Source organism: Camelus dromedarius, chromosome 27 (genome assembly GCF_036321535.1).
Source record: "Camelus dromedarius isolate mCamDro1 chromosome 27, mCamDro1.pat, whole genome shotgun sequence".
Classification (NCBI taxonomy): Eukaryota; Metazoa; Chordata; class Mammalia; order Artiodactyla; family Camelidae; genus Camelus; species Camelus dromedarius.
Genome location: NC_087462.1, coordinates 24614721 through 24632418, shown reverse-complemented (window position 1 = coordinate 24632418; position 17698 = coordinate 24614721). Strand labels below are relative to the sequence as shown.

The window sequence follows — 17698 nt, the reverse complement described above, 5'->3', positions numbered from 1 at the left end:
GGGTTTGATTTCTAGACCCTGTGTGTCCCTGGCAGGCCTTCCAACCGCTGGGTCCCAGCAGGCAGGGGGGATGACATCACTTGGGTTGCAGAGCGCTGCCTACGTGTGCCCTGTGCTCCTGCAGCAATTGCGGGGGGAAGGGGCAACCACGCCTCTTTACAGGCGGGTCATTGGAGGCCCAGGGAGCCTTGACACCTGGGCTGAGGCCACCTGGCCAGACAGAAATGGTGCCGGGAACCCAGAACACCGGACTCCCAGACCGCGCACCCGCTGCCTCCCCGCGGTTCATTCCCACACGTCCTTAAATGAACTCCGTTAATGAGGTGGGGCTGAGACCCATCTGCCCCCAAACCACAAACATGGGAATGTCAGTGACAGCGAAGAGAACTCTCGCTGCTATAAACACTCTTACCCACGTGCCAGCGGAAGGGGACGTCCCTCAGTGTCACTGTCCCCCCCCCCCCCATGTGTGTGTCTCTCTCAGAGGACGTGTCCCGCCGTTTTGGGGTCATTTATTCACTCATCTCGCAAACATTTGCTCACCCTCTCCAGGCCTGGAGGGGCCCTGGGACCCAGGATGAGTCAGAGTGCGGGGGCCTGAGGGTTCCCACGGGCCTCTCCGCTCCTCTTTCTTCCCACAGACTGGTGACCCTGGTGCCCCAGTCTTGGCCCTCATCGCTCTGGCTCCTGCCCTTCCTCTTCGCCCCGGAAATCCAGGATGCCTCAAACCCGTGTCCTCAGGGGTCTGCCACTCCTGTGCCTCACCCTGTGCCCCTCAGAGCGTGGCCACCCACTTTATCCTACTGCCCACCGGCACCCTGGGCTGGTTTCCTGCGGCTGCTGACAATGACTGCAAACAGCAGAAATGTTTTCTCTCAGGGCTGGTGGCCAGAGTCCGGGGGTTGGCAGGGCCGTGCTCTCTCTGGAGGCTTAAGGGGAGACCCCTAGAGGGAACGCCCGGCCACTATGGCTAAGCTGGCATGTCGGCCGGGAAATGCCAGCCTTTCTGATGTTCCGAGAGAGTCTGGAAATCTGGTCACTTACGTGAAAATCCTGATTCTTAAATTGGGGCAATTAATTCAAGCTTTTACAAACCCCTGAGAGAAGTCTCCCGGTTGGTGGATTAGGGAACCCCAGCCTCCATCGTCCGGCAAAGATGAACAGTTAAACAGCTATCCATGCTGAAAACCAGCTCCAGGAGCGCTCGGGAGGCCACCTAAAACACTTCAGTGACACAGCGGAACGAAAACCTGAGGATAACTGCACAAGGAGAGACTGTGCCTGCATCGTCCTGTCCCCAGTCTTGCTCAGGGCCAGGAGGGAGCTCCCCCGCAGAAAAAGTTTCCCTCACCAGGAAAGGGAGACCCGGGTGAGCGGCCAGCTTCCCCAGCCTCTCTGGGTGGTGCACAAAGGACCCACTTTGGTTTCACGCCACCCAGAGACCAGCAAAACTGAGACGTATAGAAACAACTAGGAACCAGGAAGGACAGGAGCTCCCGCCAGCCGTGCAGGGGGAGTGACCTGCCCTGCGGAGGCCCCCAGCAGCTTCCACCACTGAAGAAACCGATGGCCAGCACGGCCGCGGCAGACCCCCTGTGGATTTTACAGCTGAGGTTTTGCTCCACAGGTTTTCATGTTCACGGACACCAGGCACCTGCACCCTCTTGCTCCCTTCTTCCCCCCACCCTCAACACAGGATCTGCACGGGCAGCCAGCCCAGGCCCCTGCAGCCGCGTAAATGCAGAATGCCGACTTTGACCCCTCTGGTTGACCCCCACCACCATGCGGACACCCAGGGCTAGCCTCCGACTGTGCACATGCATGCCATTGCCCTGATTCCTGTCACCAGCCTCCACTGCCATGTGTGCACCCATGATGAGACCCTGCAGCCAAAAAAGGTGGATGTCAACAGCCAGGGCTCAGGTAGCTGCGGTTGCCTCTGGTCCTCACTGCTGGCCCTGATCCTTCCACAAGTGTCTGCAACTGGACCCTGATGCTACACAGGTACCTCCAGCTGGCCCCTGCTGCTGGGTTCATGCATGCCCCTGGCTCTGGCCACCACTACTGCCTGCCCTGGTCCCTAGCTTCTGGACCTGGGGGCCCCACTGAGGACCCCAAGAGTCCTTGCAGCCATTGCAGACCCCTTTTTTTTCTGAAATGGTTAAATTTATTTGCATATTAGTTAGAAAAACCCCACACCATAAATAGTACAATATTTTAAAATTTAAGAAATCATGTCTATCTAAGATAGATAGTGCATTTGAACTGCTCGAGCTCTTTAAGTGCAGAAAGTGGTTCAGGTTTTGCCTTTTTTAAAATTAAGTAACTGCCCATATGCTTTATAAAGTTCCACTCCACCCTGCAGGTGAGGGTCTTTCCTTACTCAACTCAGTCCATAACGTCTGGAAATGCACAGAAAGCTATGCAAAGCTACAAAGATTTTGAAGAATTGGGGAAACATGATAACATCAAAGGAGCAGAGTAAACTTCCAGTAACTGACCCAAAAGAAACAAGATGCTTGAATTGCCTGATAAAGAATTCAAAATAATTGTTCTATAGATGCTCAGAAAGCTACAAGAGAACACAGAGAAACAATTTAATATGAAACCAGGAAAATGATATAAGAACATAATGAAAAGTTCAACAAAGAGATGGAAAATATAAAAAAAGAGCCAAATAAGTTTTGGAGCCGAAGAACACAATGACTGAACTGAAGAATTCAGCCCTGAACACCAGCAGCCAACGGGACCAAGCGGAAGAAAGAAGCAGTGAGCTGGAAGGCAGATCATGTGAGATTGTCTAGTCAGAGGAGCCAAAAGAAAAAAGGACGAAAAGGAATGAGGAAAGCAATGGGACGCGTTAAGAGAAACAACATGCACTGTTAAAGTCCAAGAAGGAGAAGGGGTGATAATGTGGCACAGTGTTTATTTAAAGAAACAGTGTTTGAGAACTTCCCAAACTTTGGAGAGAGATTTGGACATTTAAGTTTGTGAAGTTCATAGGTCACCCCAAAGTGATCTTTTCCAAGGCATATGATAATAAGCTATCTAAAAGTGAAGACAAGGATAATTTTAAAAGCAGCAAGACAAAAACTTTCTCTCATACAGGAGAATCCCAATAAGGCTCTCCATGGATTTCTCAGCAGAAACCTTACAGGCCAGGAGGGGGTGGAATGATACATTCAAAGTGCTGGAGGGAAGAAACTACCAGGAAGAAACTACCAGCAAAAAATGCTCTGCCTGGCAAAGTTGTCTTTCAGAAATGAAGGCAAGATAAAGACTTTTCCAAACAAACATGACTGCTAGTCCTGTCTTATGAGAAATGCAGAAAGCTGAAACAAAAGGACTCTAATTAGTAATGGGAAAATGTGCAAATAATATGCCACACTGGTAAGGGTAAGTATATAGTCAAAATCAGAAGGTTCTAATTCTAATTCTAAAGTAGCTATCACTACAATAATTTGTTCATGGACACACAGTATAAAAAGGTGTAAATTACAATGTCACAGGAATATAAAGGATTGTAAGAGACTTCTATGAGCAAATGTAGACCAACAACTTGGACAACCTAGAAGAAATGGATAGATTCCTAGAACCATACCTCCTACCATGACTGACTCATGAAGAAATAGAAGATCAAAACAGATCTGCAGTGAGTGGGGAGATTGAATCTGTAATCAAAATCTCTAAACAGAGAAAAGTCCAGGACTACATTGTATTACGAGTGAATTCTACCAGATATTAAAGAATTAATGTCAGTCCTTCTCAGACTCTTCCAAAAATTTGGAGAGGAAGGAACACTCCTAAACTCATTTTTATGAGGCCAGCACTATCCTGATACCAAAGCCAGATAAAGATATTCTAAGAAAAGAAAACTACAGGCCAGTTTCCCCAAGGAATATAGATGGAAAAATTCTCAATAAAATATTAGAACCAAATTCAGCAGCACATTAAAAAGATTGTACACTGTGATCACATGGGATTTATCCCTGGGATGCAGGGTTGGTTCAACATATGTGAATCAATAAATGTGATATAGAATGAAAAATAAAATTCATATGGTCATTTCAATAGATGCAGAAAAAGCATTTGACAAAATTCAACCTCTTGCATGATAAAAACTAAACAAATTCAGTGTAGAAGGAACACACTTCAACATAATAAAAGCCAGGTATGTGACAAGCCCATAGCTAACATCACACTCAATGGTGAAAAGTTGAAAGCTTCCTCTCTAAGATCATGAGTAAGACATGGGTGCCCATTCTCACCACCCCTATTCAACATAGTACTGGAAATTCTAGCCAGAGCAGTCAGGTAATAAAAAGAAATAAAAGGCATCCAAGTAGGAAAAAAAAAATTGTTCCTGTTTCTTGTTGACATGATCTTGTATGTAGAAAATCATAAAGACTCTATCAAAAAAAAAAAAAGTTAGAACAAATTCAGTAAAGTTTTAGGATACAAAAATCAACATAAAAATCAGTTGCATTTCTATACACTAATAGTGAACTAACGGAAAAAGAAATAAAACTTTCTTATTTGCAATAGCATCTAAGATAGTAAAATACTTAGGCATAAATTTTACCCAAAGAAGTGAAGGATTTATGCACCAAAAACTCTAAGATACTGATGAAGGATACTGAAGAAGACACAGATAAATGGGATGATGTACTGTGTTCAGGGGTCAGAAGAGTTAATATTGTTAAAATGTCCATAGTACCCCAAACCATTTATAGATTCAATGCAATTCCTGTCAAAATCCCAAATTCCGATAGAAAAAACAATCCTAAAATTTTTATGGAACCATAAAATGCCTCAAAGAGTCAAAGTGATCTTGAGAAAGAACAAAGCTGGAGGCATAATACTTTCTGTCTTCAAGCTATATTACAAAGCTATAGTAATCAAAACAGTATGGTACTGACATAACAACAGATACACAGACCAAGGGAACAGAATCAAGAGCCCAGAAATAACCTTATGCATATACAATCAACTTATATTTGACAAGAGAGCCAAGAATACTCAATGTGGGAAGATTGCCTCTTCAATAAATGGTGTTAGTCAGATTGGATATTCATATGCAAAAGGATGAAATTGGACCTCTATCCTACACTCACAAAAATAAACTGGATTAACTTGGAAACAGATTAAAGACTTGAATGTAAGACTTGAAACCATAGAACTCCTAGAAGAAAATTTAGGGGAAAAGCTCCTTGACCTTGGGTATTATGCCAAAAGCATAAACAATAAAAGCAAAGATCAACAAATGGGAATACATCAAATGAAATAACTTGTGCATAGCCAAAGAACTACAAGCAAAATGAAGCAAAATGAAAAGGCAACCTACAGAATGGGAGGAAACTTTTGCAAATCGGATAAGGGGTTGATATCCAAAATACATAAAGAACTCATACAATTCAAAAGCAAGAAAAAAAGAAAGAAAGAAAGAAAAAGGAAAAAGAAAAGAAAATCCAGTTAAAAATGGGCAAAAGACTCGAATAGATTTTTTTTCCCAAAAAATACATGCAAATGGCCAAGAAATACATGAAAAGGTGCTCAACATTACTAATCATCAGGGAATGCAAATCAAACCCACAATGAGATATCATCTCACATCTGTTAGCATGGTTGTTAAACACACAAGAAATAACAAGTGTTGGTGAGGCCGTGGAGAAAGGGAGCCCTTGTGCAGTGCTGGTTGGAATGGAAATTGGTTTAGTCACTGTGGAGAACAGTGTGGAGGTTCCTCGAAAAATTAAAAATAGAACTATTATGTGATCAACCATTCCACTTCTGGGAATGTGTCCAAAGAAAATGAAAACAGAGTATTGAAGAGGTAGCTGCACTCTCTTGTTCATTACAGCATTGTTCACAACAGACATGGAGACAATCCAAATATCCATCTAGGGATGACAAATTGATAAAGAAATGTGGTGCATACTTACCTGGCCTTTATAACGAAGGAGGTCTTGCCATTTGCAACAATATGGCTGGCACTGAAGGATATTATGCTAAGTGAAATAAACTAGATACAGAAAGACAAATGCTGTAAGATCTCACTTACACACGGGATCTAAAAACTCAGAGAAGTCGAGTGTTGGATAATGATTGCCGGGGGCTGGGGAGAGGAGGAAGTGGGAAGTGATGGTCAAAGGGTGCAGAATTTCAGTTATGCAAGATAAGGAAGTTCTGGAGATCTTTGATACAGCACACTGCCTATAGCTAACAATACTCTGTCATATAATTAAAATTTGCTAAGAGGGTTGATGTTATATGTAGGATTCTTACCACAAAGAATGATAACAGTAAAGGGTATGGAGGATGCTGTGAGAGGCGCTGGCTGTTCATGGCTCTCATCGTGGTGAGAGTTTCATGAGTGTGTACTCATTCCCAAACTCAGTTGTATATGTTAACTGTGTACATCTTTTTACGTGGTTTATGGATAATGAACCCAAAAACCCAAAGTGTGGCAGCTGGATGGAGCAGTGATGGCAGTGGGGACTCAAGGGGAGGGCACAGCCATGTGGCTGCAGTTGAGGGCTTGGAATTGGGTGGGTAGGCGGTTCTGAGCCAGGCATTGAAAGAGAATTGGCATTTACTAGATGATCAAGGTTGGGGACAGGAGCAGGGAGCCCAGAGGCCAGACGGTGTGCAGTGTGTTGGAAGGACAGGGCTGTTTCAGGGACTGGTGTGTAGTCTGTGAGCTGGGGGCGGGGAGGGCAGTGGCAGGCTGAGAGCCTTGGACGCCAGAGTACAGAGCAGCCTGACTCCTGATGGGAACAGGGGTCCATCAAGGGCTTTGCAGCTTGGAAGGTCCATAGCCGGCTGTGGGGGAAGCTGAGGTTCAGTTGCTGTACAGTCTGGGCTGGGGACCCTTGTGGATAAAAGGATGGACAGTGGGGATATGGCCAGCTGCAGGGATGCATGCCCCACCCATGGTGTCTACTGCTGGGCAGTGTGCATTGTGGTCACAGCCTGCATTTTCCACAGAAAGCTGGAATTCCATTTTTGAAATGTGAAATTGCAGCATTTTGAGTGTTGGGTTCAGAGCTTTGAAAATACTGTTTGGGTCCAACTGAACATGTCTGTGACAGATTCAGTTCCCAGCTGACAGTTTTGGACTTTGTCTTGAACTTTGGGCTCTTGGAGGCGAGGGTGGGGCTGACCCAGGCAGAACGCTTTCCTCAGATGGGTTTCCCCACCATCCAGTGGCTCTGCCCTGGTGGCTAGAAGTGGAGGCTCTGGAATGAGGGGGCCTCTAGGGCCACCTGTCCATGCCCTCCCCAGCCCAGGGCTCAAGCCAGCACCTAGCTAGGGTGCTGGGCAGGGCCCACTGGTCCAGGTGGGAGCTTCTGCCCTCTGGCACCCCCCTCGCTGCTTCCCCTCCTCCGTCTGCTGTGCTCGGGGAATTTGAACCATCTGTCTTTGCCCTGCAGGCTGGCCTGATCCGTATGGAGGAAGAGGAGTTCTTCATTGAGCCGCTGGAGAAGGGGCTGGCGGCCAAGGAGGCTGAGCAGGGCCGTGTGCACGTGGTGTATCGCCGGCCGCACACCCCCAGGCCCCCTCCTCTGGGGGGACCACAGGCCCTGGACACAGGTAAGGCTGCTACAGGTGGGAGCGTTGCATGGTGAACCCCTTAATGTCCTCCCAGGGGTCTCAGGCACCCTCTCTGCAGGCCTGGTCCCAGGCCGAGGCTGAGACCCACCCTTGCTGACCACACAGCACCGTGGTCTGGGTGCATGTGGGTCATAAACCTGCAGGTCTGAGGCCTCCATAGAGGGCAGTAAAGGCTGCCTGAGGGCCTTACCTTCTGCTCTCCAAGGGTTAGCAGGTGTCAGCGATCACGGGGAGCCCAGCCCAGGCCTGTGCCCCGGCCTCAGTCCTGCGCCTGTCTCTGAGCCTGTGCGTCTGATGAAGGCGTCTGCTCCCCGCAGACAGCCTCTCCCCTGCCCCTGCGCTGTGCTGTCCCTGCGAAGGTGACCGCCCCTCGCGGGCTGCTCACAGAGAAAGGCCCTGAGCGCCCCTTTGGCCCCTTCGGACCCTGCTCCCTCTGGGAGACAGCGAGGTGCCGGGAGGGGAAGGTAGTGCTCCACAGAGACCCCCGAGGTGCACCCAGCGGCCTCGGCACCCTGTGCACAGGCTCGCGTGAAAAGTGTGCTCTGGGCCCAGGAGTGTGGGAGGTGCTGCTGGGCAGGCTTGGTGCAGCCTCTCCGAACCCTTCGGGAGGCCAGGCCCACCCCCAGCCCATCCCTCCCCAGCGTTCTCAGGGTCTGGGTCCCGGGTCGCAGCCAGGCCAGGTCGAGCCCTGGCTGTGGTCCTTGCAAGACTGGCTCTTGTGGAGTGGGCTCAGCCCTCAGTTTCTGGTTCTAGACCCTTTGCTCTGCTCAGTCATGGCAAGTGGCAAGGGCAGGGCTTGGAGGCCTGGGTCTCGGGTCAGGCTCCGCTGCCTGTTTGCAGGAAGCCCCGGGGGGGCCAGCCCAGCATGCTGTGATTAGCCAAGACTCTCCCAGTGCCCCAAGCAGCCCTGGCTCATTTCTTTGAGGCCTCTCTGACTTCCTAGCTGACAGATAAATTGGGTGCAGCCTGGCAGGGCACCATTCTAATTTCAAGGAACGGTGTCAGGTACCTTTGCAAAGGAATTGCTCCACCAGGAAGCCCAGGGCTCTCTAGAGCCGATCGATACGTCCGGCAGGCCCTTCTTCTCAGGGGATGAATCGATGTCTTTCTGGGCTGCTGACAGCAGGGGGGGCCCCCAGGCGCTGCCCGCCAGCCTCCCCCAGCCTCAGCCCCTCCTGCCTCTTTCCCACCCTTGGGCGTCTCTGCATGGGGGGGAATGGAGGGTAACCCCATGGGTGAGGTCAGGAGTGAGAATGGGGCAGGGGACGCGCTTCCGACCAGGGATCAGGGCCCCCGGGTTTGCTCCTTGCTGGTTGTCCGCCCTTGGGCAGGTTTGGGCCTCTGGCCTCTGCCTTCTCACCTGCCAGAGGGATTAAAAGTGCCTGTGTCTGAGAGAACTGAGGGCCTGGCCACTGTGGGCTCGGGGCTTCCGGGCTGGCCTCTGCTGGGAGACTCGGGGTTCCTGGGGGGGGCCCCCTGCTTAGGCTGGGCGAGGTGAGGCTGCCAGGCGCCCTGGCCATGCTGCCAGACCCAGATTCCATGTGGTACCTGTCTCCTGGGCATAGCAGCCCTCCCCCGTGGCCTGGCCAGCCTTGCCTGATTCTCTGGGCTTCTGTGGGTCTTTTGGCATCTTCTCTTGAATCCTTCCCCCCACGCCCTCTGCCTATCTGTCTTCTGTGAAAGCTTGGAACTCAGAATGCAGGAAAGGAATTTCAAACTCTGAATAAGCCCAGAAACCATTGACCTTAGAAGATTCTGGGGACAGCCAACTGCATGGTCTGGGGCTGAGGCTGCACTGAAGTGGGAGGGGTCAGGGGAGCTGTCCCAGGCTGAGCTCTAGACCTCAGCCCTCAGCCCTCAGCCCTGGGCTGTGGGTGTTTCGGCTCCGGGCTGTGGGCCAAGGACAGTGGGTCTGGGCCACAGACCCAGAGTCTGGCACCAAGCCTCCTTTCCTTGACGTCCCTGCCCAGTGTCAGCTTGACCCCGTGTGGGTGACTTGTCCACAGAGAGCACATTTCTCCTTGCATGTGCCTGATTGTTTCCACTGGGCCCAGGGCTGAGGCCCTCTCACTGGCTGGAGGTGGTCCAGACACATTTTATGCTGGGGCTGCTCTGAGTGACTTGAGACGGTCCAGCCCTCCGTCAGCCTGGGCCTCGCCAGGGCCTGCAGAGGCAGCGAGGAGATACATAAAAGCAGTGTCCTTGGCTGGGCGTGCACCCGGCCTCTGTGCTCTTTCCTGTGAGAGGACACAGCCTGCTGGGCGCAGGACACCAGGACCTCTTTGCAGAGGCTCTCAGTGTGTATGTATAAGCCAGGGGATCCTCCTTCCGGTGAATTCTGACGGGAACCCTGACGTATTGGTGTGGCTCTGGCCAAAGCAGGCAGGAGGTGCTGACCGGGGGCTTCCTCCGGCCCCCACAAGGGACTTCTGGAAGCAAGTTTGAATCACCCACTTACTGGCGGGCCGTGGGTATAATGGGTCCTCTGAGGAAGGGGAAAGACTGTCCTGGGCCTCCTGGCCTGGGAGATTGGCATCTGGCTGGGTGTGGGTGTGAGAATGGGGTGGGGGTGCCTGTGGGGATTGGTGGGGGTGTGGGGGTGCCTGTGGAGGGTGGTGAGAGCCAGGGCATCTGATCCCCAGGGGAGGGGACAGCACGCTCAGGACACGCTGGGAAACAGTCTGGCAATTTCCTCAAAAGGTTCAGCCTAGAGTTACCCTGTGACCCAGCAATTCTTCTAGGTTTGTGCCCAAGAGTAATGAAATTATGTGTCAACACAAAAATCACACAGGAGCAGACAGTGTGGGGGAGGCACCGTGTGCAGAGGCGGCTCGCAGGCCCCGGGGAGGAGGATCTGGGCCTGAGTTGAGGCTCAGTTCTAGTCCTGGAGTCAGAGTGGCCATTCTCCCCAAGTCACCTCTGTCACTCCAGTTAAATGAGGTGAACGGCCCCTCCCAGTGCTGTTTAAGAGAAGGCGAGGCTTATAAAAGAGGCATGTAAGCCCAACTCAGTCTCCAGACACGTTTTGAACAGCCCATGTCCTATTTTTTAAATACAGAAATGTCTTGCAGAATTACAAATTTCCACAGGGTGTCTGTGGCTGGTGGGTGTGGGTATGGGGGTTGCCTGTGGCAGGTGGCGTGGGTGGGGGTACCTGTGGGGTGTTGGTGGGGGGGTTGATGGCGGGGTGCCTGTGGGGGGTTGGGGAGTGCCTGTGGGGGGTTTGGGGGGGTGCCTGTAGGGGTGGGGGTGTCGCACTCAGCCCCTCCAGGGCACTGAGCCTCGTTGCTGTTGCTCTGTTTCCCTGAGCCGCCATCAGGCTTCCTGGGGTGACCTCAGGGGCTCCGGGAGCCTCACTAATGGTCAGCTGCTGGGCTGCTGGCTGCCTGGGGAAATGGATGGAAAGTGAAGGTTTTAACGTGTCTTCTGGGACTCAGGGCAGGGTCGGGGGTGTGCACTGGGCAGCTTGAGCCCAGGAGGAGAGTACTGGGGTGGGCAAGGGGTCAAGGGAGACTAGGGTGACATCTCTCCTCACTGGCCTCACAGGTGTTACGGAAGCATCTCTGCTTGGCTCTGTTGGGCCTGGGAGCCTGGCTGGGCCAGGAGGGCAGAGCTCTGAGCCCAGGCTGCCAGTGTGGCCTTTTAGAGAGAGGTGGTTCGGGCATCTTCAGGCCTCCCCTGGGACGGACCCTTCTCCAGCACCCTGAGTCCCATTCTCAGTCCTCCCTAGAGGCAGCCCTGTGCCTAGGGCCATATGTTGGGAGGTGTGCTCTGTGACACTGGCCTCTCTGGTGCTTGCATGTGAGCGTGTGCATGTGTGTCTGTACGTGTGGGCATGCATCTGTGTTTGCATTTGCACACAAGCATGGACAGAGCCTCACTCCGAGCTCTGGGCCCCTGCCTGAGCCCTGCCCTGGGTGCCATCTGTCACCACTGTCTGGGGCTGTGATGGGGAGCCAGGCCAGGGGGTGTGGGGTGAGGAGCCCCCAGCCCAGCTGGGAAGCCCTGCTCAGAGCTTGCACTGGGTGATCCTGGAATGTCACATGACTCCAAGTCTCAGGCTGCCGTGACCCACTCCCACCCGCAGGGCGGCTTAAAACACCCGCAGCTCATCCTCTCATGGTTTGGGAGGGCAGAAGCCTGAAATCAGTGTCACTGGTCTGAAATGGAGGTGTTGGCGGGGCTATGTCCCCTCTGGAGGGTCTGGGGGAGTCTGTTCCTTGCCGGTCGCAGCTTCTGGTGGCTGCTAGCATTTCTTGGCTTGTGGCTGCATCCCTCCAGTCTCTGCCTGCCTGTGTGGTCACGTACCACGAAGGACCCGGTAGCTTTGGGGGCCACCACTCAGCTTGTGCGGGGAGTGAGCCGCCTCCCTTACTAGGCTGGCTGTGCATTGAATGGGGAGCGCATTTGTGGAGGAGCAACTCTGCCGGCTTCTTTCACTTCTTCTCAGGGGCCGGTGCTCAGGCACAGCTCAGGCAGGCCCCTTGCCCCGCTTCTGCCTCAGCTGGACCCTAGTGCGGTGCAGTTTCAGCCAGACTGTGGGGCCTGGAGAAGCTCGGGCCTGGAGCCCGAGACCACGCGAACGGAGAAGGCGGCCTTGCTGAACTTGGGATTCTGGGAAGATCCCCACTTGCTAGGAAAGATCCCTGGGCTGTGTGCTGGGCGTGTGGTCTCTGTCAGGCGCACAGTGCCAGTTGCAGGAAGTCGTGCCATCCCCAGGACAAGGGCTGCAAACTCAGAGGCCTGCAGGGCTCGGCAGGCAGGGCCAGTAGGACAGCACAGAGGATCAGAAAAAGAATGGCAGCCACCCTTGGTCTGGCTCTTGTTTTCCTGCCTTGGATACAAACCCGGCCGCAGAGAGTGCATCTCTGCTAAAGTGGGAACAGCAGCGTGCGTGCGGGGGCACGTGGCATCTGGCCCGGGCCTCACCGCGGGCACAGGACGGACGGGAGACCTTGTCCCCAGGGCAGCCCCTCCTTGGCTCCTTTGATTGAGACCTGGTGGGAGTGTGGGCCGGGGGCAGCCAGTCCTCTTACTGTCAAGAGAATCCAGACATCAGAACTTTAATGTGAACTCTCCTGATTTTAAAGCATTGCTTCAAGTTTCTGAAAAGCACCATATGGGCCAAATAAAACACGACCCCCAGGGGCCACCTGTGCTTTCTGAGATGCACAGGCGGAAGTGTCCCTTGCCCTCCTCATGGGCCCTCTGCGGTCCCCGGGTAGGGCCTTGGGACAGAGGAGGGGCTGTGGGCTTCTGCGGGGCAGGTGGTTCCCGGGCCGCAGTGCCTCCCGCCCCGCCTCGCTCTGGGCCCGGGCCGAGGAAGGAGCAGTCAGACAGCTCCGTGCCTGTGACCTTGGCTGCCTCCTCCTCGGAAACAGCCAGTGCCAAGCCTCTGCCCGCCGCTGTCTGGCTGCGGCGTCCTCCCTGGCGGGCAGAGGAGGCACACTGCCCTCGGGAGAGCTCTGCCCCGCTGCTGCCAGGGGAAGCCTGCGAGGAGAGAGGGGACGGGGAGCCAGCGCTGCGTGGCTCCTCCACGTGGCCAAGCGTGGCCCGCCGGCCCAGTCTCCACCCGGCGGCCCACAGCCCCCCCCACCGCCCCTGACCCACTGCGTGGCTCTGCCCCGTCCCGGTGCCCCGAGCCACGTAGTCTTCCAGGCTGCCAAGGAGCCAGGCTGTCCAGTGGCAGGCGCTCGGGCCAGGAGCCGGAGGGTCGGAGCTGATGCCCGGCGCTCACGGAGGCCACAGACTAGAATGTTCCAGGGTCTGCATGAAGTCCCGCAGGCAGTGGGCAGCCTCAGCAAGGGAAAGGGCCTGACAGATGGTTCTGTGTTTTAGCCAGCCTGGTCTGGTCCTGGTTGGAGGCCGGCCGGGAGGCCAGGGCAATGGTGCACGGAGTGAGTGTATCCCTGTTAAGACAGGCCACGGATGGGAAGTGGGCAAGGCTCCACTGAGTGGCAGGAAGATGGCCAGGCCTGCCTCAGTGACGCAGTGGGTGTGAGTCATAAGGGCCCAGCCAAGGGTGAGGCCTGACTGGGGGTGGGGGGCAGGGATTGGGGATAACAGGCAGCGGGTGTGCAGGGGGCGTTAGCCTGCTGGAAGCCAGACTCGGGGGGCTTTCTGCCCTACAGCGGTCTTAGGGTCCTGTTGCAAGTTATCACAAACTTAGTGTCTTAAAACAACACAGATTTATTCTCTTACAGTTCCGGAGGTCAGAGGTCCAAGATGGATCTGAGGGGCTAAAATCAAGGTGTCAGTGGGGCTGGCTTCCTCTAGCGACCTGAGAGGCAACCCCGTTCTTGGCCTCTCCCAGCTTCTGGCAGCCCTGGGCACTCCTTGGCTTGTGGCTGCATCACTCCAGTCTCCGCTCTGTGTTCGCAGCCCCTTCCCCTCATCTGCGGTCAAGTTTCTCTCTGTCCGTCTCTTATAAGGACACTTACGATTATGTTTGACTCACTGGGATAATCCAGCAGCATCTTCTCATGTCAGGATTCTTAACTTAATCACATCTGCTAAGTCTCTTTAGCCGTATAATTTACTCACAGGTTCTGGGGATGAGGGTGACATCCTGGCCATGACTCAGCCTGCGTGATATCAAAGTGTTGACGTCTGAGGTCCCTGTGGAAGTGGGGGAGAGGCCTTTGGCAGGCTTTGCACCCTGAGCCCTAGACCTGGCCAGAGTCCAAATGCTGGGGCCTCTCTCTGCTCTGTGTCCCCCAACCAGGCACCTTCTGAGCCATTCGCCAGAGCCTGGGGCCTGGCCTGGCGCTCTCAGGTGGTGACTGAAGGGCTCTCCCACTGCACTTGGCTCGTGCCCTGTCCAGTGGCTGTTGCCGGCTCTCTGAATTACAGCTGAAAGTCTAGGACCTCGGGGCTCGATGCCCAGGGCCCTCTCAGGTCCTCCTCCTTGTTCTGCCCCCGGGCTATGCCTGCAGCTTGGGGACTAGAGGAAACCCAAGGAGAAGAAGGACCGATTGTGAAACCTGAGGCAGCTGGCCCAGCTCCGGGAGGCGTGCTTCAGAGCTGAGCACATCCTTGGCAGAGGCCTCGGCACTCCCACTGCTCCGCGGCCAGCCCCCTGGACAGCTGTTGGAGATACCAGTGCAGTGACGTGGCCTCACGCCGGGGTGGTGGGCGGGGGCCAGCTCTGGGACAGCCCAAGCTGCACATTCTCCGAGGCCTGGTGCTGTCTGGGGTCAGACTTCGGAGACCACTCCAGAGCTATCTGCTGAGCCAGGGGGCTTTCTGCCTGGGGTCTGTGGCTTGGGGTCCCTGCCCGCTGGGCTCCGAAGGCAAAGGTGATGCCTGCAGCCAGGCAAGGGCTTGGACCCACCTCAACCTTCAGTAGAGACTTGCCCTGCGTGCCCTCCTCCCCTGCCCCGGCCCCCGCCCTGACGCCCTCTGTGACTGGCACTCGATCTGGCTGGCGCAGACAGCCCGCGGGCTCAGCTCCGCTCCTCAGGCTGAAACTTAGTGTCCCCTGTGTCTCGGGCCCGCCCTCCCCCCTTCCTCTCTCCTCCCGCGCTTGTCCGGGACCTGGTTTGGGGTGGAACTGGCCAGGTGAGTGTGACCAGGATGGGCCTGGCTCTTCGGAGCCCCGTGAACAGACAGATGATGAATGCGACCCAGGGATGGAGATCTTGGTGCTGACCTGGCTGTGGCCTCAACTCAGGTGCAGGGGACAGTTCTCAGAGGAGCCACCTCAGCACAGAGGCCGGGGCAGTTGGGTGTAAGGGGTCCAGTGTGCCTGCCTGGGCCGCTTACCCAACCCCACTGGGTCTCGCGGTCCTCACCTCTAGAATAGGGGTGATGTCGCAGGGGCTGCTGACCCTCATCGCACCCTTGGTGTGGCCCCCGCCCGTGCGCGCTCTTCCCCACGCTCAAGACCCGGGGCTGCTGGCCCCAGCGTGGAGGCCCTCTCCGCCCTCGCTGCCCATCTCCGAGGCGCTCTCTTCATCAGACAGGATGCACTGATGCTCTTTCTTTCCTTCCTTTGTAGTGAGTGACCCCCAAAGAGCTTTCTGTTGGCACACAGTAACCGCGCCTGGCTTCCAGACCACACGCGGTCTCAGAACGAAGCTCTGCTCTGGGTGCATCTGGAGTTTAATTAACAAGAGCAGTGTGCCTAGCTGTCACCGCGGCCATGGGCCCTGCGGATCCCCCGCACAGCGGACAGGGATGTTACTGGGAGAGACGTGATGTCTCCAGGGACAACTTCACACGTCTGTGGCATTTGTGTTTCAGATGTGTTGGCCGGCCTGCCAGAGGTGGGAGCAGCTGGGCCCCAAACATCCCTCGGGACCCCGACGAGGCTCCCTCCACACTGCAGGTTCCCCCATGGGACAGCTGTGAAAGAGATGTGGGCTTCCAGCATGCTGGATCTATGTATGGGAGGGGGGACAGAGGGACAGTTGTCCCACGACAGGTCCCTGGACAGAGGCCTCTTGGGGAGGCAGAGGGGCCTGGTGACAGGTGAGAAGTGCTGGGTCCCAGCCTCAGGGATGTGGCGGCAGAGACAGCTCTTGGGACATCTGATGAGGATAGAAGGCCCTTCGCCAGAAGCAGGGGCTCCGGGCCGAGCTCAGAAGCTGGGTTTGGGCCCGAGGTCCAAACTCTGCCAATTTGTACCAGCCGGAGGCCTCTGACCAAGGCCCTGTTTCCTCTCAGAATTCTCTGCAGGTTGGCACACACTTCAGCCAGCTCCAAGCCTGAAGTGTTTTCTATAAAAATTTCCAATTTTCCTTGACCCATTTCTCTTTCAAATTAATACCAAGCAGCGCAGTGCACTTGGCCCTGAAGGAACTCTGAGCTGGAGAAAGGTCACGCAATTAGACGGAGCGCTGGTGTCTGGCTCTCTCTCCTCCCCTTCTTGGGCTTTGTTCCTCTCTCCCTCAGTCTGATCCTCTCTCTCTCACACACGCGTGTTTGGAATTTGGGCTGGATTCTTGTGCCGAGGTGTCGCTCCCAGAGCTCTTGACCTGGCTCCGCTGAGCTGGGCCCAGTCTTAGGGTGTGGGCTTCACCTCGACCCCAAGCAAGGCTGCAGGGGCCGTGCCAGGAGCTGATGGGAGGACCTGGGGGCGGAGCCCAGCTGGGGCGCCTTCCATGGGGTCCAGGCAGGATGAAGGTGCACCCTTGGGGTGAGGTCAGGGCTCAGGTGAGAGCTTGTAGGACGGCACAGGGTTCAGGGGTGTCCGGGACCTGGTGGAAGAGGCGGCCGGGGAGCTGGGCCTGCGTGGGGATGCGGATGGGGCTGATCTGGGCTGGAAGGAGCCCGGCACCCGCTGCTGCTCCCAGTCATGGGGACGGTGATATAGATAAGAACTGTACTCCTTGAGGGGACCCTGCGTTCCAGAGCAGGCACCTCGCCCGCTGCCGCACATTTGTTTTCTCATCCACTCATTCATTCATTCATTCATTCATTCAACACATACTCACTGTGTGCCTGCCTGTGTCCGGGGCTGGATTGGTGCTGGAGGTAACATCAGAGATTGACCCAGATGACGTCCTGGCTCTTGGGGGGCTCACTGGCCAGTGGGAGAGACAGTGAGCAGAGGCTGCAGAGAGAGGGGGTAAGCCTGGCACAAAGCAAAATCCAGGAAAGGGTAGACTGAGTCAGGGGGAGGTGCTCTGGGTCAGAGACAAGACACACCTGGTTTAAGGGAAGGCCCAGCCTGGGACACTGCTCCAGACAGAGGGGACAACAGGTGTAGAAACACTTGGCACTTCCTGAGGTAAGAGTCACCCTGGTGTGACTGAGGAGCAGAGAGAAGGCCACGTTCCTGGAGCCGAGGGAGTGACGGGAGAGGGGAAGGGTTGGAGATGGGGGGACGGCTGGATCCTGTCGAGCCGGGGAGCAAGGGGGTTTCTTACTCCCCTAGCAGTGGGAAGCCTTTGGAGGGCTCTCAGTGGGGGTAGTGGCTGGCAAGGAGGTCCATGGGGGCCCTGGGTCGTCCTGGTGGCCAACGGCAGATGGCGGGGGGATGAGTTCAGGATGCTTTTGGATGTGGAGTGTGAGGGGAGGATCAAAGATGGCTCCTGGCTTTTGAAAGGCCTGAGCCCCTGGGAGGATGGTGGCTGGTTGT

At 54.8% G+C, this 17698-nt stretch overlaps 1 protein-coding gene across 1 annotated transcript in view; it reads left to right on the top strand.

Annotated features, from left to right (window-relative positions):
- Positions 1–17698, top strand: part of ADAMTS2 (ADAM metallopeptidase with thrombospondin type 1 motif 2) — a 205767-nt gene that overhangs the window by 62989 nt on the left and 125080 nt on the right. The window contains exon 3 of the mRNA XM_031437967.2: positions 7434–7593. Coding sequence (XP_031293827.2) covers positions 7434–7593 — 160 coding nt within the window. The remainder of the gene's footprint in view (positions 1–7433; positions 7594–17698) is intronic.